The sequence below is a fragment of the Stegodyphus dumicola genome, chromosome 2 (genome assembly GCF_044657685.1).
Source record: "Stegodyphus dumicola isolate Sdum_Otavi_A_Nest chromosome 2, ASM4465768v1".
NCBI classification, from domain to species: Eukaryota; Metazoa; Arthropoda; class Arachnida; order Araneae; family Eresidae; genus Stegodyphus; species Stegodyphus dumicola.
Genome location: NC_140769.1, coordinates 16592145 through 16615278, shown reverse-complemented (window position 1 = coordinate 16615278; position 23134 = coordinate 16592145). Strand labels below are relative to the sequence as shown.

General features: G+C 32.0%; 1 protein-coding gene across 2 annotated transcripts in view; it reads right to left on the bottom strand.

Annotated features, from left to right (window-relative positions):
• Mhcl (Myosin heavy chain-like) overlaps positions 1–23134 on the bottom strand; it is a 260663-nt gene that overhangs the window by 22646 nt on the left and 214883 nt on the right. For both annotated transcript variants that reach the window (XM_085810468.1, XM_035365536.2), the window contains 8 exons: positions 21266–21399; positions 20984–21138; positions 14278–14401; positions 14001–14096; positions 12326–12538; positions 8476–8727; positions 5903–6016; positions 619–735 (listed from right to left, as the gene is read on the bottom strand). In XM_085810468.1, the coding sequence (XP_085666594.1) occupies positions 619–735; positions 5903–6016; positions 8476–8727; positions 12326–12538; positions 14001–14096; positions 14278–14401; positions 20984–21138; positions 21266–21399 (1205 nt within the window). The remainder of the gene's footprint in view (positions 1–618; positions 736–5902; positions 6017–8475; positions 8728–12325; positions 12539–14000; positions 14097–14277; positions 14402–20983; positions 21139–21265; positions 21400–23134) is intronic.

Below are 23134 nucleotides of genomic sequence, written 5' to 3'. Positions count from 1 at the left end.
TACAACTTTCATAATAAATCACGAAATAAAATGGTGCAGAAAAGGATGATTAAAATAAACTTTAGTGGGCTGTCTAAAAAATAAGAAATTAATAAAAGTAGGACCACATATTATGCCATTACCAACATTATGTTCATTTAAAAATGCAAAAAAGGTCCAAAGTAACTTCCCAGACTTTGGCTTCCTCATGTTACCATATTATTATTATTTTTTTTCTAACTTTACCAAAAATTAGTTTACATTGCTTCTTATTTATGATAAATACACAGCTCATCAATTTTCTTATTTAATAACCATTCTCAGCACAATTCTTCACAATGTTCTATAACCCAATTTTATATTTCGTCACTTTCTAAAATTTGTTCTGACATATATTAATTATGATGCATTTGTACAGTTACATCATCCGAAGTGCAAAATGTTAACAGACAATTATGACAATTCTTGTTTGTGTCTGATATTGAGTTTTCATATTCTGTTCATTAATTCAAATATAAAATGTTTTAGCAAATTAAATACAGTTAATACATAAATACATCTTAAAATCCAGTACCCCCCCACAAAAGCAAATATTAAAACAAAGAAATATATTAAAAAGAAAAGAGTAAGTTAACACACCTGGGCTACTACAGATTTGTACTTCTTCATAACTTCAGCCATTTCTTCTTCAGCTTCTTCTAATTGAGTCTGAATTGCACTCTTTTCTCGAGATAATTGCAGGCAACGACTCTCAGCCTAAAGTGTTAAAAATCATTTGTTTAAATGAAAATTATCTGTCCAATGTAATACTGACTTGTATATTTTTTGGCAGATTTAAATTTAATTAAATAAAATATTAAAATACAGCTGAAAAACCTAACCTTTTCAGATATGGTTAAAAAATATAAGATATGTAAAATGCCAACATAAAGCAATGTAAATGCAAGTTTTAATACATGTTTAAAATGAATTCCAAAATCTAATAAGCCAAAATAAATATTCCAGATAAACAAATAAAGGCTATCAAATAATGCTACTGAATGTTTACATAAATCCTTAAAAACTACAGTCTTGAAATATTTGTTTGAATAAATTAATAAGCAAGCTTTTAGAAATTTTTGTATTTTCTCAAAAAAAAAAAAAAAAAAATCATAGTTATCATAATCAAACCTCATTATCAAGTCAGATTCTTTTGGTCTGGGGCCACTCTTATATCAATAATTACATACCACCTGAGATGCTGACTCCAGCTGTCAAGTCATTCATACTTAAGCTGAGACCAAAATTATTTAAAGCTAGGTAAAAAAGCAATCTCAGTTTGGAACAGATTCTGAATAAAACTCCATCAATTTTGAGGGTGATCAAATATACATTCCTCTTCTTCAGGAACCAAAAATGGGATGACAGCAAAATAAAAAGGAATATAGCACCAATTGTTGATGGAAAAAAAAATTCTAATAAAGCATGAAATCTAAGATATTTGAATTTCGAAAGTGCTGCAAAGAACTTAAGTGCATTAATGCCATTAAATAAAGAATAAAAAAAAATTGAGAATGTGAAAAGTTCCAAGGAATCCAGTTCATCAACTGAAGAAACTTTATAGATGATTTATGCAGAACCAAAATCAAAGTTTTGATAAAGTATCCAACTAGAACTAACTATCAAATTTTTGTTTATTTCTCCTTTTCAAGCATGTGATTCATGTTCATGACATTAGATGCACTCACATAAAATTTTAATACTTTTTTACTTCCTTGTACGAAGTACAGAAACCAAATCTTATAAAAACATGTCATTCTAGCTGTAATCTTTTCTTAAGGGTGACCACTTAATGAAGTTTTGTTGTATATAGCCATCTACTTGCTAACAAACAAACACCCTAATTTTTAAATGACAACTGGAAATATAGGGTATAACATCAAATTTTTGACACAGAAAACAAAAATAATTTTATCCCTCATACTTCTTAAAATAAACTTAGTATATTTAAAAAATAAATAACAGGAAAAGTTAAATATAAGTCTTAACTTTTTTGTGCATAAGTGAATTGCTTAAAATCCCTAAATCCTGAGAATAAAGCAACTCATATTTTTCAACATAACCTATTTGTTATAGAATTAGTTATTTGTCAAACGAAGACAGAAAAACTGATCTTACTGGAATGGGAAAAAAGGCTAAAAAAATTGCACAAAAATAATTTTCAGTTCTATTAATTCCTTACTCCTTATTTATGTGTTAAAAAGTAGAAATTGGTAACTTATTATTAATAAAAAACTGCAGTCAACCTATGTTTGAAGTAATACTGCAAAGTCACACAGCTTTCATGTTCAACCTACTTCTAGTTTTATTCACACCCACACTAAAGCAGTAATTTGGTCTCGAACATCATGTTTGCAATTAATTAAGAAACTATTACTTTAATTTAACATTTTGTTTATAAGAAATTAAAAATATATTGTCTGAAATTTTATTTTAAGGTCTAGTGTTGTTATAAGTTTAACAATTTAAAAAATACTTAAATAAATATAATAAATTATTAAAATCTCAATATGAATAATCACTTCTTATTACTGATCTGAATCATTAATCTGTTAATGATTACTGACTTTTCCATACAATTTTCTTCAAGAGTTTTTCATAATTCTACAAATGTTATGTATAAATTTCAAGATCTGAATTTGATATGTCACATTTTAAAACTGCCATCACTTTAAAAAAAAAAAGAAAGGTCAAATGGGATGGTAGTAAGTCAGGACTGATAATGAAGAAAACACACATGGGCAGGCTAATCTGGAAGCCTCGACCACATTACACAAATTTCCATTTGAATACTTAAGAGTTTCTCTGAAGGTCGTGTTTGTTGAGAGTAAGTCGATTTAAACAACTGAGTCTCGCTATTGGGAAAATAATTACATGTGTTAGTGTTAATTTCATAGCAAAATATCTGGTTGTAATGAAAGTTTTCTGTGAAAAAACATTCTTAATAAAATTAGGGAAAACAACAACAAAAAAAAAGTACCTTTAGTGCATGCCACCAGCCAAATCCATGATTTTCAGAAAATGTTTTGGCAGTTTTTCAAAGCCTTTGGACTAGAAACTTGGTGGCCATGAGCCCCAAAACAGATCAACCTCATTTCAGATGTCCTATACAGAATTGAAGATAGCATCAGCAAGATGTAGCTACAGGTATGAAAAAAGGTGCAAGTCCGAAGGAGCAATGTAAGGGCTATATGTTAGCTGTGGCAAAAGAGCCCATTTGAGTCTGTACAGAGTCCAGGCAAATGCAGACACATGTGGTCTTGCAATATTCTGATGGAACTGGAACTGAATGTTTTCCCTTGATAGCAGTGTCAAAGCAGACTAGCAGCTTGCTGTACACTTAATTGTTGAGGGTATTACCTTTTTCCAGATACTCTGTGAATAATACCATGGCAATCCCATCAGATACAATGCATGATCTTTTTATTAGTCAAACTGCACTTTGTGATGCTGTCAATGGGCTTACTGGGCATAGACCAACCCCTTTTTTGGCCTCTGTTGTTGAAGTAAATCCATTTTTCATCACAAGTGATGATCCAGTCCAGAATTTTGTTCTTGCATTGATATTTCAGCAGATTTAAAGCAGGTCCAAACATGTCTGTCTTTAATTGCTTGAGTCAGCTCATGCGGCACCCAGCGATTGAACTTGTACATCAAGTTTACGCAAGGCATAACATGACTAATGGACATGGCACTAACGTCTAACTCCTTAGCAAGCTCTCGAGTCGTTGCATACTGATCTTCTTCCACAAATTCTCACAGGCGAGCCTCATCAACATTGTAGGCCAGCCAGATACATTCTCCTTCTTGAATTTCATAGTCCTTATTTTTTAACTTTCGGTACCAAACCTTTACAGTGTCATATGATGCAACATTAATACCTATAGCTATACACATGATTTGGTGACATTCTGAAGTTGACTTTTTGCAACAGAACTGGAAGTAATTGATGGTTCTAATCTAGTAGCATGATAGTTCCATTTCAGACACTTTAATGATGATGATACTTTTTTACAAATTTCACAACACAACCAAGTCTCTTTCTTTCAAATGCCAAAAACTGTTTGACAAAATATTAAACATGCCAACGCGATCTGTTTGCGCAGACAATATTTGTGGTGATAGGAAACTTTCATTAAAACCTGACATCTAATTTAATGGAAATTCTTTTAATAGCAAATAATATTCAAAGTATGCTTAGTACACATTAGAAGCAATGCACATCGCTAACAAATATTAAATTAGATGAAATTCATGAACTTAGCATGCATGTTGTTGACCTGTTTTTAACATTATAATGTGATTTAATATCAAGTTGGCTAATCTTTGGAATATGGTAACAGGCAGTTTGGCGACATTTTGGTAAGGCGATAAAGGTTACTAGCTAGGACTTTAGCAGTATACATGGATAAAGTCAAGAGTGTGCGCAATGCCATTTTTGTGCAATTCTGGGATGTTTTTTTAAGTGAAAAATAGGTCGACGTGTACATGGATACTGTGTATGTGCAATTCTTAAAAACGCGCCAAGCAGTGGGCGATTCTGCACTTTCTCCCAATTTCGCACCTAATCTTCGTCTTGATTAAGCACTTTTGTTCCAGAAAAGTTCTAGCATAAGCGTAATTCAGCTAGCAGATTGTTGGTAAAAAAATAAATAAATAAATAAATAAATAAATAATAAAAAAAAAGTGCCTTTACTTCATGAAAACAAAATGGCGTTCAAAAAAAAAAAAAACTAGCAGGTTGCTTTAGCAGGGTTAGTCGCCAAATTTTCGCCAAAAAATTGCCAAGTTACCATAATCCAAAGATCCATCAAGTTTTTCCCCCCCTCCCCAAACCATAAGGAAGTGATTTACTTTGATGCATGTTCACTATAGAGAAATACCTTTTTGCTACTGGGCCTATAAGCCAAAATTAAATTGAATAGTGAAGTAAAATAGTTACACCAGATAAAGTATTTAAAGAAACCAACAAACTATTTTAATTTGCTATACCTTTTTTATTCTGTTGAAACTAAATTACAATTATGGATACAGGAAGAATTCTTGTTTAAAAGAGAACTTCAAAATTTTATTTCTCTCCTTGCTAGAGAAAATAAACAGAAAAGTGAAAGGGTGGTTTTTTTGAAATTTTGCAATTTATCCTAAAATAACATTTTCAGAACAAATTTCCAAATTTTGTTATACTACAGCAAACTTTCCTCAAAGCTGTTTTAAGTGTTGTTAGTTGTAAGAACAGTTTTCTAAATAAGATTTTTTTAAGACATATTTATGAACTATAAATGTTTATTCTGCATTTAAGAAATCCTTCTGCACTGTCTACATAACAACAGCTGAAGAATAGTAAGCCTCTACAATGCCATTGAAGGGTCAATATAATTTTAAAATGTTAGAATTAAAGTTTTATTTCAAAAATATAAAGAGTTTTACTTTACTTCCCTATATGTTATTTTGACATTTTTTCTCATTATTAGTTTTTGCATATCATGAGAGGCAGCAAATTCAGAAGCACCCTTAGCGACAAACTCAGGGACATCCCAGACTACAAAAGCTCTAATTATGCCACTGTTGTAAGCATACGGTAATTTTATAAAAGACTAATCAAGGCATATATCAAATTAAGAAAGAATGCCGACTGTTATGGCTGATTATCCATTAGTCATATGTCTCATTAAGACAAGTTATTTTATGGTAACCCTTTTATATAAATAAATATATAGATATATATAATTCAGCATGTGATATTAAATAACTATTACCTTAATTTATAATAAATAAGGATTTCAAATAAATAAATAAATAAATAAATAAATAAATAAAATAAAATAAAATAAAAATAAAAATAACAGAACTGAAAATAATAATGGACTAGGATTTGCACACCCACCTCATTCTTGGCTCTAGTAACTTCTTCTAGTTGCAACTGACACTCATGCAGCTCAGCTTCTACAGCTTGACGAGCTTTGACAGCAGCTGCTTTTGCGAACTCAGAGTCTTCAAGCTAAACAAAATGGTTGTAATAATTTACATTAGAAATGCTTAAAAATGTGTGTGTGTAAAAAAGATTAACTTGCATTCAAATTTAACTGTAATCACCAATAAATTCTAGCATGCTAAATGCATCAATTTGATGATTTTTTATCATTTTATGAAATGACCTCTTCCCTTTCAGCTCTAATAACCTAGATAAATTTTATCAATTTATATACTACAGTACAAAGTCTGTAATCCGGACCTCTAAGTCACAAACTTACACATGCGCGTTTAAAAGATGAAGCAACTTAACTTACATTGAAAGAAATGTTTAATAAAGTAAACAAATAAATATTAAGTTTTTTTTTTTTTTTTTTTTTTTTTTTTTTTTTTTTTTTTAATCTTGATACCCTTTAGATTGTAATTGCTCTTTATTTCATAAATTACGGTTTCATATTTTTAATTGTATAAGTCCCGATGAGTCCGGATTACGGACTTTGTACTGTAACAATAAATTTTGATAAAAATTTAGAAGCTTTAACTAAAATTTAGTACATGTTTTAGTCAAAGTTTTCCTAATGCATTTACTTAATACTACATTTTTCACCATTTCTAAATAAGACCTTTTCACTTTCAACTGCAATAAGTTTAATTAATTTTGCAATAAGTTCCATTAATAAAAAATGTTTGCTAAAAAATTAGCAGCTTTATCTAAGCCCATATTATTTTTTTAAATGCAGGAGTTGGAGAACATGTGATTATACATGACGTACACCATACATATCCTCTAATTTATTCCTTTTTAACTCTACATTTGATGTGTTCCGCAATTTTATTGGGCATAAGAACATTGGATCATATTAAAAGAGCATAAGCCACGGTTTTTTGCCACTAGTTGGTGTTGATGCCTATATATCCGGCAACACTCACCAGATTGTCCCAAACGAACATTTGCTTAAAAGGTGACAATCAGCTTCCATTGTTTGTAAAGACAGTTTTCTAATTTATTGCTTGTATAAAAAGTTGTACTGGTTTGAAAATGAGTGAAATAGCAGAAGAAATATGCTATGTGATGCTTTTTTACCTATAAAAAAGGTAAAAACGTTGCAAAAACATGCCAAAAAATTTGTGAAGTGTATAGTGAAAATGCTGTGAGTAAATGAAGGACCCAGGAGAGGTTTGCTCGATTCCGTTCTCGAAATTTTGATACCAAAGAATTCGGAATTGTCCACTATGAGCTGCTGTAACCTCATGAAACCATCTACTTGGCTCTGTACTGTGCACAACTCAACCTTCTGAATGAACAACCAGAATCGACCAATAGAAAGGAACTTGTGTTTCATCATGACAATGAATGGCCACACACATCTTTGATGACTTGGAACAAATTGACGGAAGTTGGTTGGGAAGTTCTGATGCATCCACCATATAGACCTTGGACAATCTGACTACCATTTGTTTTGGTCTCTGGCAAACTCTCTTGATGATAAAAAATTGGCTGACCGGAGCACTGCTGAAAATCACTTGGCTGAGTTTTTTGACGATAAACCACAGAAGTTCTACACCGATGGAATTGTGAAGTTACCCAAAAAACGGCAAAAGGTCATCAATAATAATGGTCAATATGCACTTGATTGAAATTGATTTTCAATAAAGAAAATTTTAGTTCAAAAGTGTACTAAACAACCAGAGACTTTTTACATGGCCCAATAGATGATGTGGAAGAATAGTGAGAGCATTAAATTTTGATGCACTCTTGCCAAAAATGATGCAAAAATTCATAAAATACTTCAGCAAGCTTTTGGCCTCTACCAATGATTTTATAATTTCAAAAGCTGCTGAGTGTCAATCCTTTCAGACAACTCTAAACCAGAACAACCCAATAGAGTGCTGTAAAAGTGCATTAAATTATCCTAAAAGAATAGAGGGAAATATCACCGCATATCATAGAGATTGCAGATTTCTCTTCAACAAATTTTATTAGATAAATTGAACACAAAAAGGATTATTAACAAATTATTGCCTCCAATCTTTTCCATCTTCCAGCAATTTCAGCATCCAAGGATATGGTAGTTGTTTTTAAGTCTCTTTATTCACTGGATTAACTAAGATGAAAGTAAAGTTGGGAAGGAAAAGATTTATCTCTCAAAATGAAGACTAGGAAAAACTGCAGGTAATGCTGAATGAAATAACAAAAATGGCTTAGTAAAGGCTTCCTAGTCTTCAGAATAGCACTGGTGTTGGTTCTTACATTGCAACTAAGACCTTATGATATGACCTTAAGACTTAAGATAATGCAGGAAAGTATAATGCCAATTAAAAATAATTTTGAAGAAACTTTGTAAACTTTTGAGTAGCACCTCTCATAACGGTAACTCAAAACAGTCTTTGTTGATATTATTTGTTGGCATGCACTATTGATATTTTATTCTGCCTAACATCTGATGAGCATTATTATTTAAGTGATTATCCTGCATATAATCTTACCTGGTTCTTAAGCTGTCTAATGAGAGTTTTACCAGATTGTCCTTCACGAGTGTGTTCTAGCATAGATTGGGCATCTCTCAGAAGTGCTTTAGTGCGCTTCAAATCTCTTCGTAACCTGCGCTCTATTTCTGGATCTTGAGGAGGTGGCTGGTCAGTTAACTCATAAATGCGTCTCTCTAGCTCATGCTTTTGCTTCACAAGCTGGTGCCTTTCATCCTGTTCAGACTCCAGCTGAGCTTCCAAATTCTTAATCTGTAAAAGAAACAAATAAAACTTCTGAAATTTAATAAATACATAATTTCATTACTAAAGATTCTTTTTATTTATATGCGAGAAAGATAAATAAAGTATTGAATATTCCCTGTAGAAGAAGCCATCACATAAGCCACTGGTGACACCTGATATTTTCAAGTTACAAAATGGTGATTAAATTGGCAAATTCTGATGACTAAGCATGGTAGCTACTCTAACAAGAAAATACCAAAAGTTGATGATTGTTTCAATAAATTTATCCTACATTGTGCTCCACTTTATATTACATAAATATTCAAGAAAAATGCATTGCACCATTTGAGTGAAAATTAATCAAGGAGAGAAAAAAAAAGTTTCAAGAGTATACACTATTATCTATCTATTACGAAACAATAGAAAATGCTACACAGTATATAGCTGTAATATCTTGGAAGTTAGCAAGAACTTTACAGTGTATACAATGTTACAGTACTACAGTTACAGTGTACTGTTACTTTACAGGGTTACAGTATTAATAATAATTATTGCCTTAATGAAAATAGCTATGACATTAATTAAATGTATTCAAGATTATCCATACTGTACAATACACTAAGAAAAAATTAAATTTTCAACTTCAATGCATAAAACTAGCTCTAAAATTTCTATTAGACCATATTGCAATAATTTAGATTGCCATTTTCAAAACTACAATTTGTGCTTCGAAACAAACCATAAAGTATCCTAGCTTTAAAAAAAAAAAATTGTTGCAGGGGTTGACACATCATTCAGATTTCATTTGAAGTAGACAGGTCGCTTAACAGAGTTCTCAATTTCACATTTTTAATGTAATTCCAGTATGATATTTACTGTATTGTTTTGATTTTTTAACTACATATATCAAGTCTCTTGGCAGCATTACAGCCACCATTTTTGCTAATTCTTGGACTGCTTGCATCAAGACTGTCTTGCACATCATCACATTTTTCAGTTTTGCGCCTTTGAACCACTTCAGTTAAATGGTTTCAATATCTGCAAACCATGGATGTGCACATTATCATCTTTAGCAATTTTATCTTGTTAGCCAATCATGATACAAAGAATTAAAACTGCACCATTTTACACATTTTTACACTTCTAATAGCTGTCTATCCTATTCATCAACAAATGAATTCTCTAACAAAAGCCTGCTATATAAATCATCACATTAAACTTTTTAAACTCCTAATCTAATTCATCGATAAACTCTCCTTTTTAATACACCTCATTGTACCTTTCTCCTTACTACAATTGATTTTAGGAGAACACATACATATTTGACTTTAGCTAGTATTTTAATGTTGCAATAAAGTGCCTTGATTTAAATAATAATAATAATAATAAATGAAACTTTCTAATTTGATTATTACAACCAGCAATAAGATTTTAAAAAGTTATGAACTTAGCTTTCTTCCCTGGAAATTTGATCATAATAAGCAGCTAATTATATTTCACCAGTGATTTCTTTTTATATGTCAGATACTGTACCATTTTCCCCCCTTTCTCCATACAATTAGCAATGAATAAAATTTAATTGCAAAAACCTGCTACATTAAGAAAAAGACTTCTTATTATCCCTCAAAACAAGTATAATTTAATAAATAAAAGTTACTTTTTGTTAATTCATGACCCTATGAATTGTCACCAATGCATTAGCAACTTTGCAGATTGGTGAAAAAGATTTATTTGACTATCTTTATAACTATATACTTACTTATAGTATTGTTCTGTTCATAAATAATTATAACAAGTAATATAAAAAAAAATTAAGTCAATTCCTACTTAGGTCAACAAAGAAAATATTTATTTTAGCTAGTTTTTATTAACATTTTTTCATTTCTAATTTATGAAGCTGATGGTGGTCTATAATTTCTTAACAACAAGTAATAAGCTTGTGAATGCTGAATACATTGTCTTTCTTGGCGAGCTTTGCGTTATTCTTCAGTTTCATTTGCTGTTGTTAGTACGTGTCTACGACGTAGATCTTGCAATCGTAATTTGCTTTGTTCTTGAGTTCCACTTTTTATTGATAGTGCATGTCTTGGACGATCAGCTAATAATTGAGTTCTGTGCTGCTCTTGAGACGCATCCTCTAATCTTTGATTTCGTTTACCTAAGCGTTGGCGCTTTTCTTCTTTTGTTTCATTTGCAAGCTTTTCTTGGCGCTCATGTTTTTCTTCCTCTAATCGTCGCTTGCATTGTGTTGTAGTTTCTATTCGCATTCTACATTTGTGAAGCAAGGGACATTTTAAAGGGTTATATTTTAAACATATACTATTATCACATTAACATAGAAATATTGGGAGAACTTTCGCTACATAATGGGACATTACATCTGCTTCATCCAACTCTATAAAACTACAATTCTTTAATTCCATACACTTTAAAAATCTTTATAACTCTGCCTTACTGTTTCCACTTAATTCTGTTAAATATTACTATCCCATTTATCACAGTCATGTACTATTATTTATAAGTTGCTATAAAATTAAATATGTGAGAATTCCTAATAAATGGTCATTATTTGTAAGTATTACATTAAAAAAAACAGCATATCTTTAGTTCTGATAAACAGGAATAAGTAAGTAGGAATTGATTTTAATATGTGAAAAAACTGTATCAAATGTCATCCACTACAAGTTAAAAAAATGTATTTGAAGTTGATTGGATGAAAAAAAAGTATTTTGTTAATGATTGAAAATTTGAACAAGATATAGGGAGAGTGTGAGCTAATACTAGGAATTTAAAACCAGTTTTTAACAATTCTAACATTTTGCTAATAGCTTTGACACAGAGTTTACATAAAATTCAGTTGTTTATGAAGTGCAGTTTCATAATATGTGAATTTTTATATTCTCTGTTGCAAAGAAAATCAGCATATTTTTGAAGAAATCCAGTGTTTTTTTCCTCATTAGCCAGTAAACTCTGTATCCCCATTATAATTTATCATGACAACAAAACAACAACAACTCCCCAAAAATGTTATTGACTAGTAAAACGAGATTCAAATAATTGAAAGCATGCAAATGCATGTGCATATTCAAACTCATGTATAGTACACATAAATATAGTTCGTATTGACTATTGGTCATGCATACGCTTGAAAATATACCCAAACAAGGAAATTCTAGCTAACATAGAAACTAGTAACATGGATAACCCGAAAGTATTAAGTTAAGTGTTACATTAATTCATTAGAAATAAATATCACAAGGGATCTGAACATTACATGCTTAAGATACTAACATTATCATTATAATTTCATCTGCTTTATTTTTCAAATGCTTGCTTTTATTATTAATATGCCAAAGCTATATTTGTTTAAAATTAAGATAATGCTAAATTTTAAAAAATGACGCCATTTGCATATTTGGCATCACTGCATATAAAAGGTAAAAATTGCAAAAAAGAAATTTTTCTTTTTTTATAAATACCTATTTTATGTACTATAAAACCTGAAAGTTTCATATGCTATTTCTTTCCCACTAAAAATAAATACGTCATAAAAGACGTATTTATTTTTGACTTTTTTGTTCACTTTCTTTTACTGAATTCCATTTCAAAGAATCATGCACGTTACCTTTTTCGAGAAACTAGCTCGGATTTCTTCAATTTCTTCTTCTCTAACAGAGGCTTCCCTACGATGTTCCTGCCTCACTTTTTCCAGAGACATCTCAAGGCGTAATTTTGCTTGCTCTAGCATTTGTACTTGTGCAGCAAGTTCTTCAAGCTCTTCTTCTTGATCTCTAGTTTTGCGTTCAAGTTCCTGTTTAGCACGTTTCAGCTGGGTGACCTTAAAAGAGAAATATTTTACAGCACAATATATACGAAAGTGAATTAAACTACGAAACACATGTATGTAAAAATTAAAGACAGAACAGAAGTGATAAAAACACTTCAATATTGCAGATAACTCAGATAAGTCAAGCATGCAAAATACATAATTTTTTCATTAAATTCAAACTATACTATAAGCTTAACAATTTTGTACATTGTGACATACGAACATGAGTACGCAGAAAAAATGTCAGTATAGTGGTTTCAAAAACAGAAGTGAGAAGGCAAAATACGTAGTTTCTATAACACAGACCTTATTTTCACCTTTATTTACCAATTTCAAGGACATTACATAGCAATAGTGGCATAATTGCTGCCTTCTACAATAGGTGTTATGGTTAAATGGCAGCAGTAAAATAAGCCAACATCGGGTCCAGCACAAATGTGCATCAGTTGATATATAGTCAATCAATTAATATTATTACAGTTACTCACAAGTGTTCTTTAAAAAATGTTTAATTAATCAGTTACTTTTTTGTTGATTTTTTTTTTTTTTTTTACTGGTTTTCACCAGAATACAAGTTATGTTAAGTTCAAATAAAGGAAGAGTGGTATTTAAACAAAGTACATTGTCAAGAATAGTGCTGCAGTGCCCAAATGATTCAGCAAACCCTTGAATCTTTGCATTACTAGTTGATGTGCTATAATCTGTTAGTTTAAAACAGGCACTTGGATGTCTTATCATCCTCCCTTTATTAATAATCAGAGCACATGCCATCATCTCCACACAGTACTAATTTTTTCTACATCATCTGAGACTATAGTTCATGCCATCCTTCATTTTTGCACTTTTCGTGAAGCTAAATATGATAAATGGAAATGAAGTAGGGGAAAAATAATTAAGAGACTTTACCATCTGCCTCACCTATCGTCACCATATTAAGAGGCAAGCTGCATAGTGAAAAAGACAATGAAGTGCCTTCCTAAAGTAGAACTTTAGTGAAAGTTGGTCGCTTATCTGTTTTGTTGTTAAAATTAAGTTTTCCACATGAAAGCTTATAGATGTAGTTTTAATTGTCTGTTTGTGAATGTTGTGTTAATTAGAGCTTCACTGGAAAAAATCTATAAACTGTAGCAAATAAATCTTTTGAGTTTTTATCTTTGTGTGTTTCTGAAATTCAGTATATACATTTAGTAGTTAGTTTGCAATGACATTCATTTGATCAAGATAAAGTTAAACAGTGTAAGGATTCTAAGCTTTGAAAATGTTGTAACAGCATTCTTATTTTTTAACTGCATAAACATATGTATTGCAATTAATTTCTGAAACTTCATACATATTTATTTTTGCTACCAACTGCTAAAAATAACATCCATAGATTATCTAAAATGGACCTGTCCCTTACAGTCTCTATAAGTAGGGTATAAATAATGAATAATATGTTGGAAAAAAAAAAAGAAAGAAACTAATAAAATACCTCCTCCTCTCCTTTACTGCTAAGTGTCAACTCATCCAGCTCTCTGTTTAATTGAGCAATTTTTTCATGAAGCATGTCGGAATCTAACTTTGCAGACTGAAATAAAACCCGAAAGCTTTAAAATTAGGAAGATTTCACAAAAGCAATCATTTGGAAGTATATTTTTTCACAATGCTACACTTTCTTAAAATATAACACAATTTATTTATGCAAAATTAATTCTCAGATGAATACAAAAATGGCTACATAATTTTGGTGATCAATCACTATGCCTTACCTGCACATCTTGTTCAAGTGAATACTTTTCATGAAGAGCCTGTTCTTTCTCTCGAGTAATTTTTTCTCGAAGAAGCCTTTCCTTTTTTATTTCTTCTTGTGCAGCACTCAGCTCAGCATCAAACCTGAAATTAATTAATTTATAAACAATATGATATACAACAAGTATTAATAAAAATGGAAACAATATGTTTATTCTAAAATAATACAATATCATTTATGTGTTGCTGTTGGAATGTGAAGAAAATACATGCAACTGAGAAATCCCACATAAATTTTAAATTGGACTGAATGAAAAATCATATTAAATATTACGTAAAGGCACACCTATTCCTGAGTTTAAAACGGCAGATTCTATATTCAGTGTTCTTTCTGATATGTTAAATTTTATGAAGCCACTGCGTCAAAAATAATGTCTTAAATCCCACACTCAGTCAGTCTGCAATTTCTTTGCTTTTTCTTAGACACAGCCCAATAATCGCTAAATTTGCAGCCTGACAAATAGAATTAATGAATTTGTAAAATAGGTCTCCAATTTTTTTGATAGACATTTATTTCCCCCCAAATTAGTGATGTTATTGATTCATTTTAGAATGTTCACTTTAAAGATATGTGATTTTTTTTAAGAGAGAGTCTTTTGTTTGCTAATTTATTTTATTTGCAAAATGCAAAATATAAAATATTTGTATAGCAAACCACAGTCACAAACATCTCATAAATTCTTTAATCCACAGATTCCATTAATAAAATATCTAGATATTGGAAGAACCAAAATGATTTAACATTCATCACTACTCCCCTAAACAATACAAAGAAAGAAAAAAGTGTAACATGTAGCACAAATAACACTTTATGTGACAAGTTACGTCATATCCAAAAAGTTATTGATGCCAAGGAAATGAGAAAAAGCACACAGTTTTCTCCCTTCAAAATGATGTATGTCTAAGATAAAAAATTCTTTCTCTTTTCTCAAGGAGAAAACACACAAATCAAATTCATGTTCAACTTAGTGGCATACAACTGAAGTTACTCATTAACTATTTCAACTTAAGTATTTAGAGGGTTTAAAAAGTCATTTATAACAAAGGAAAAAAAAATCTGGGAACACATAAGCAACATTTTACTGCACTACTAATTTTAGAATTATACACTATTCAGCATTAAAGATGTAGCATCAAGAAGGAAGTACCCAACAGGTTTGAAATCTGCACTATGTGTAGACATCAATAGGACATGCAAATAATTAGCATTGCAATGAATATGCAAACCATGTGCATCAAAAATGCCACTTGAAGCACTATGAAAAGGCAGAACAATAGGCTGTACTAAATATTGGAATTGAGTATTTTCCACTGTGCCTTTATGTAGGAACCTTCTGCATGCTTGTTGAAAAAATGGCTGCCATTCAAGCTTACATCTGTGTCTAACAGAATAAGAACTATGGCCTATAGAGACTGCTACTTATCATTTTGAGGAAATAGAGTTCATATTCAACACAATCAAGCTAGAGTAATGTGGGAACTGTAACTGTAACTAAGATTATGTAAGAGCGCTATCCAGATAAGAGTGTGGTTAGACGAGATGAGATGTGAACGATAGTGAGGACAAACGTGTCCAAAATGTTTTGACGATTATTCTTTTTTCTTTTCTTTCCATTCTAATGTAAATAAATAAATCCTAGTTTAACTTCATGAGTTGTAGTTATGCTTATCATCAATCCTTCCCTATATTTTGGTGTCAGAAGTTTCAATTCCATGCTCATAGCTGGATTGTGCCATCTGGATTAGTAAAGTTCACCTAAAAGGATCACAGGTGAGCAATTAACATTTATCAATTTCATTTTGACTGTATAATTGTTTCAAGTAATAAACATGTCTTCAGAAGAAAATTTTGAAAAGTTAAAACGAAAGCATAGTATTGAAAGAAGCAGTACTACTAAACTAATTTCAAGAATCGATGTTGCCTTAGCAGATGAAAATGTTACATGTGATATCTTAGACGAACATCTAGAAGTTTTAATAGAGAAAATGAATAAACTTAAGTTGTCAAGTTGAACATTTCATTGATGTAAACTTAATTGAGGAAGAAGTAAACACTAGTACTGATTACTAAGAAAAATGTCTCAGGTATACTAACAAACTTAAATGCTTATTGAAACAGAAAGAGAGTTTTACTAACTCGTTAACATCTGAAAAGCTGTTAAGTACTCCGAATGATAGTTTAAATTTACACTCTTCAGTTAAACTTCATAAATTAACAATCAAGCCATATTCAGGAGATCCGAAATTGTGGAATGAATTCTGGAATTCGTTCAAAACCACTATCGATCGAAATGATTCACTTTCGAAAATTGAAAAGTTTGCCTATTTAAAAACATATTTGACTGGAGGAGCTTTAAGTGTAGTATCTGGTTTTAAATTAACTGATAAAAATTATGACAACTGTGTAAAGTTACTTAAAGATTGTTTTGGTCGAAAAGATATTATAATTGATTCTTTTATGAGTAAACTTTTAAACTAGCTAAGTGTTAAAAACTCTTCAAATGTTCCAGCTTTGAGAAAGTTATATGATGAGCTCGATATCGCTACACGAAATTTAGATTCTCTGCAAGAGGATTCAAAATCCTATGGTCCACTTTTGATTTTAATTGTTCTAAATTTACTGCCAGAAAATCTTGTTTTAAATTCCAAGTGAAACACATATTCAAAATGCGATGTAACAATTTCTGACCTAAATTATGTGGGAACTGTAACTGTAACTAAGCTTATGTAAGAGCGCCATCTAGATAGATTAGGGTGTGGTCAGATGAAATGAGACGTGAACGATAGTGAGGACAGACGTGTCCAAAATGTTTTGACGATTATTCTTTTTACTTTTCTTTTCATTCTAATGTAGATAAATAAATCCTAGTTCAACTTTATGAGTTGTAGTCATGCTTATCATCAATCCTTCCCCATATTTTGGTGTCAGAAGTTTCGATTCCGCACATTATATGGGAACTGTAACTGTAGCTAAGATTATGTAAGAGTGCCTTCTAGCTAAGGGTGTGGTCAGACAAGATGAGACGTGAACGATAGTGAGGACAGACATGTCCAAAATGTTTTGACGATTATTCTTTTTACTTTTCTTTTCATTCTAATGTAAATAAATAAATCCTAGTTTAACTTCATGAGTTGTAGTTATGCTTATCATCAATCCTTCCCCATAGTAATGTGGCTATGTAACTGGTGGGTGCTAGAAGATCAGACAGACAAAAATAATTGCACCAGCCTTATTACACCACTGAAAGAGCACAAGCAGGATATGTGTAAGGGCATGATAGATCGCACAGCAACATTAACCTAATGCAAGAACCAGAATTAACTGCAAGTGCTGATGTCTGTAGATTGCACTGAATACCAGACAACTGCAACTGTGCACTGAATACCAGACATGTACAAGTAAACAAACAGTATGACACTACCTTTTCAGATGAATCTCAATCCTTGCAGAGTTAGCACGGCAACAGTCACAAATGAATGACATGGTAAAACAGATATCATTACAATGGGATAGAGAAATCATTGCACTTGGTCTGCCAGCTGGCGTCATGGTTCAGGGTTCCATAGGATTTTACATCTACACCCATGTAATACATACTGCCAGCATACCCAGCAGTCATCTCTACATCTCTGAAGACCTATCTATATGAGGAGACAAAGTTTATCAGTGATGCAATAAAGTCTCCATCTCAGATATGTCGTCCAACACCATTTTGTCTGCACAGGAGATTTTGTATCAAAGTTGCTATGAACTACTGAGGCAAACAAGCAGTCAAAACAGATAATGTAATTTGTATCCAATAGGATACTTCCATCAGTTTTACAACAAGCCTAATAATTTGCAAAGATTCAATACCTTTATTTTTCACGACTTAATTTAAAAAATAAGTTGTATTAATATTAACAGTAATAACAAACAGGAGGCTTAATGGCAAACAGAAAGTAACAGTGTTTAAAAATGCCAATAAAAATACAAACTATTAAAACATTTTTGATGTTAAGGAAATGAATTAGCATTTGTTGAACATGTCTTGGAACTGAATCTCAAAAAAGACAATAAAAGATTGTTTTAAGTATGCCAGTCTTTTAATAAATGATGAAATACAGACAACTGAAGAAGAAAACACAACTCACATGAATTAAGATACATTTAACACATGGGTAGATATTGATGAAAAAATTCAAGTTGCAACTTTGATGACAGAAGAAGATATCTAACAGTCACTTTCTCAAACAAATCCAGGCCTATTATATAATAAACTGTCTAAAGAAGGTTAGGGCGAAATCAGTGAATTCCCTACAAATGTTGACATAAGGGACACCTTCTCCAATTATTAGGATTATGGGTAAAGTATATGTAAATGCTTTACAAACAGAAACAATAGGAATAATAGAAACAGTTCATAAACTTGAGCATAAAACTTGCAGAAATTCAACTAATAACTAATGTTTCCCTAATGTTAATTATTTGAAAGTAAGCATTTTTATTCTTCGAATTACATATATAAGGGTTGCCCAAATGAAAAGTGGACAGGTTGAAGAAAAATAATACCTTTATTGTAAATCAAAAGAAACCACCATGGGTGTTGAAAGACAGGTCCCAGCATTGCGCCAGCAGCTCAATGCCTTTGCTGTATAAAGATTGCGGCTGATTCCTGAAGAAGTCCTGCACGGCTTCCTTCACTCCATCGTCCAAATGAAAACATTTACCCTGTAAGGCTCTCTTAAGTGGCCTAAAGACGTGAAAGTGACAGGGTGACATGTCCGGACTGTACAGGGGAGGGGCTCCAAAACCTCCCAACAGAATGTGTTTAAGGTCCTCTGGACAATAGAATGTGTTTCCTGGGAGGCGTATGGGCGGGTATTGTCATGCAGAAGGATCACTCCTTGCGTGAGAAGGCCCGGCTGTTTGTTTTTTATTGCTTGTTGCAGTTTCATCAGAGTACTGCAATATTGTGCGGAATTGATAGTGCTCCATTGGGGCAGGAACTCGATTAAAAGTGGTTCATGACAATCAAAGAAAAAGGAAAGCATCACTTTCCGTGCAGTTATCATTGCTTTCGATTTCCGTGGTGGAGGAGATGAGCTGTGTTTCCATTGCATACTCATTTTCTTGGATTTGGGTGTATAGTGGTGGCACCAGGTCTCGTCGCCCGCAACGATACGATCCAGAAATGCAGGATTCTCCTCAAAACGGATCAAGTGCTGGAGACAGAAGCCCATTCGTTGTTTCTGATGATCAAGGGTCAGGTGTTTTGGTACTCATGCCACACACACTTTGCTGTACCCCAGATGTTTGTGGATAATGGTGTTAACCGTTCCTTTACTCAGGTTGAGTTCGTGACTGATTTCACGGGTCATAATCCTTCGATTAGCTTGGATCATTTCATTAACGGAGGCAATGGAATCATTGATGATCACTTTGTTTGCTTAGCTCGGTCTCGGCAGATCCGATGTCATTTGCCGCCCTTCATGGAAACTTTTACACCGTGGTTACCATACACTGTCACCATTTTTCGATAGATGTCCGCATTACACTCACCTTCTGCAACCAGAAACCGTACTACCGCACATTGTTCTGATCTGGACGCATCCATGGATAGCACGACTTTCCTTTTGCACAATTTATTCTCCTACAAACAGGTTTCACGGTTAAATGCTGTCTGAGATGCATAACATCATACCGCCCCTTATATACTTGTGCAGTGGCGCTGCTATCTATGCATTCATTCTGACGTTATCGCACGTGTCACTTTTCATTTGGGAACCCTTATACTTTAAAGTTAATTAAATTTCATTGCTATTTTGAAAGATATTTCTCCCATTATTTAATGCTATCCAAACAGCCATGGGTACACATGACCACATTAAATAGCATCGTTCATAATAGCTATCTTTTACAATCATCTATATGCTTTGATAATGTTTTTACCTCACTTGATGGCATAAATGGAAATCTCTTCAAATTTTGTATCATCAAAGGACAGAACTTTTTGCATAAAGTTAAATTGAGGAAATGGGAACATAGAAAGGCTAAATACCATTTCTGGTGAGAATTTCTGTCATCATTAAGAATGTATGTGTAGGTAAACTGCTATGGAGAACATATCTCGGATCATTTAAATAGATGGAAGATGATAAACATATTTCAGATACTTTTACTGTAAGTTTGTGCTGCCATAAATAGGCGAAGTCTCCAAACCTTTTAGATCCTACTACATACATGCACTCAGAAAGTAACTGGACAAATTAAAAAAAACGAAGTGATAAAATAAAGAAAGAACAAATGCATTGTGTAGAAAGAGTGACATCTCTTTCTTGTTAAAGCCACTTTAAGCTGGTTTTGTTGTTTGCAGATCAAAACAGTGGAGTCATTTTCATTTACTGAGAAGACATTGTAAAAAAAAAATTTGCTTTGAGATGGAACAATATTATAACATTAAATTTTGTTCCAAATTAGGTATATCTGCTATTGGAACTTTAGAAATGATTTGAATAGTATATGGTGATGCATCATTATCAAGAAAACAAGTGTATATGTGCTACAACCGTTTTAAACCGTTAAAATGTGGATCAGAAAATTTGTCGAATAAAGCAACAGTATGCTTGCATAATTTTCATAAATTCAAAAGTAAGTTATTCTTATAATTTAGATTTCATTATTACCTGCGCTGTTTTTTTTCTAACTCCCCATTTCTTGCCATTTGTTCTTCTAACATCAATCTGATATCCTGCAGTTCTGAGCCCAATTTCTGAGCTTTTCTCTTCCATTGATTAGCCACCTGTCTTTCTTCCTCAACATCTTCTAATGCTTCTGCCAACTAATTTATTAAGAGTTTCATTACTATTTGTTTACCAAATATTCTTTTTGAAAAAGCAATACATTTCATGAATCTGCTTGATTGGGAATACAAAGGTATTTATTAAAATAAGAATAAAGAAACAAACCCTTTTATCAGAGGCTTTTTTGAGCATTGTTTTCTGTTCCATTTCTTCTTCATGTTGCTGCTGAATTCTCCTTTTCATGATCTCCATATCTCTCACAGCTCGTTCATATTTTTGCTTATATAAAGAGCTATTACCTGTAATTATATTACGATATTTAGCAACATAAAAATAAATAAAAGTTCAATTCAAGTAATTAATTTAAGAATTGAGGGGTGAGGAAATAGAGGCATTATAAAAGTAATTTTAATACACATATTTCAAAGGACAAATAAGTACATTGCTGAATAAAGCATCTATCATGGTATATCATCATCAATAAATACAACAAAAGTTATCAACTTTCCATTAATGGATGCATCAAGGATCAGGTTAGGTTAGGTTAGGTTATTTAATTACGGCAAAGCCTCGAGGGCTATCTGCCTAAGAGGAGGGATGCCTTCGTGGAGGACTTTCTAAGGGAAACTGGCTCGTATACACGTTACACATGGGGAAAACCACGAAAACACCCATGCAGCCAGCCCGTTTGCGGGATTCGAACCTCGGACGAACTACCAGTGTTCAGCGACTTTACCGCTCGGCCGCTGGTGGGCGCATCAAGGATCAAAAGAAATTATTAGAAAGGGGGGTCCTCTAGTGTATAAAAAAATTATACTAATGTTGCAATATTAGTATAAATTTTTTGTATTTGTGTATTTTTATCAAAAAATCAACACTGTATTTGTGTTGATTTTTTACACTTTTATATATTTTCTGTTAAACCTATAAAGACAGAGTAATTTTTGCAATTAATGTACAAAATGAGCTGTTAAAGACTATTTATTAGCTTTCTATTTATTCCTGCATAAATTTGACATTAATATCAGCAAAAAAATTCTTAAACAACTAGCTAAGCAGCAAGATATGCATCCTCTAATTGTTCTTTATATTATACATAATTTATTTTATTTATCCACGAGATTTTTTGGTACTTCCTTATTACAGTGGTACTCGACCTTATTTGACGACCTTAGGATTGCACCAAGATTTCAGCCATGACTTCGTGAAGTGAAAAATGTAAAAATTAATGACACAGTATGTAATAACAACAATAATATTCTCATGTTCTTTCTGAAAAATATTTTCAATAATCCTTATCACAACGCCATATTTCCGAAATTGCTCTCAACAATTAATCAAAAGCATCATTTTCCCCCCCGAGATCATTGATCCATCCTGCACATGTTGAATAATTTTCTCCATAAGTGTACGATATCTCTATTCGAGATATGAACAACAACAACAACAACAACAACAAAACAAAACAAAATCGGAAATTTTTCAGATTTTAAATTACGTCCGAAGGGGCATTTTTTTAACGTTTTGAGTGTTACCTTTATTTATTAAATATCATGTTCTTTGCACTTAAACCATAAAATTCAGTTCAAGAGCAATATCGCAAAATAATGTTAAATTAAGCATATCTTTAGAATTTCCGATATACACAGTCTCGCGAGCTGGAGATAAAAGTATTTTTTTTTCTATATAACGTTGCCATTTCTCGCTTTTAAAGCATTGAGTTTGTAAATCAAAAATTCGTTAAAGTTTTACAAAATATAAAATCTATAATAAAACAAATTCCAAATTTGGGATTTCAGATGCCCATATTCGCAGTAGGATTTCGTCATTCAAAATTCGATGGCTCTATGTACCATTGTTTTATCACAATGCGAGAAATAGACAATCATTTATGCAGATTTTTCATTATTTAATTTCTTGAAATATAATGCAGGACTCTAACATTTTGTGGCAACAGTTTGAAAAGTGAACCGACGTTTATGAGTCCGACGCAAAATGCCAAAACGAAAGCAATAGTCCTTCGGGACTGAAATC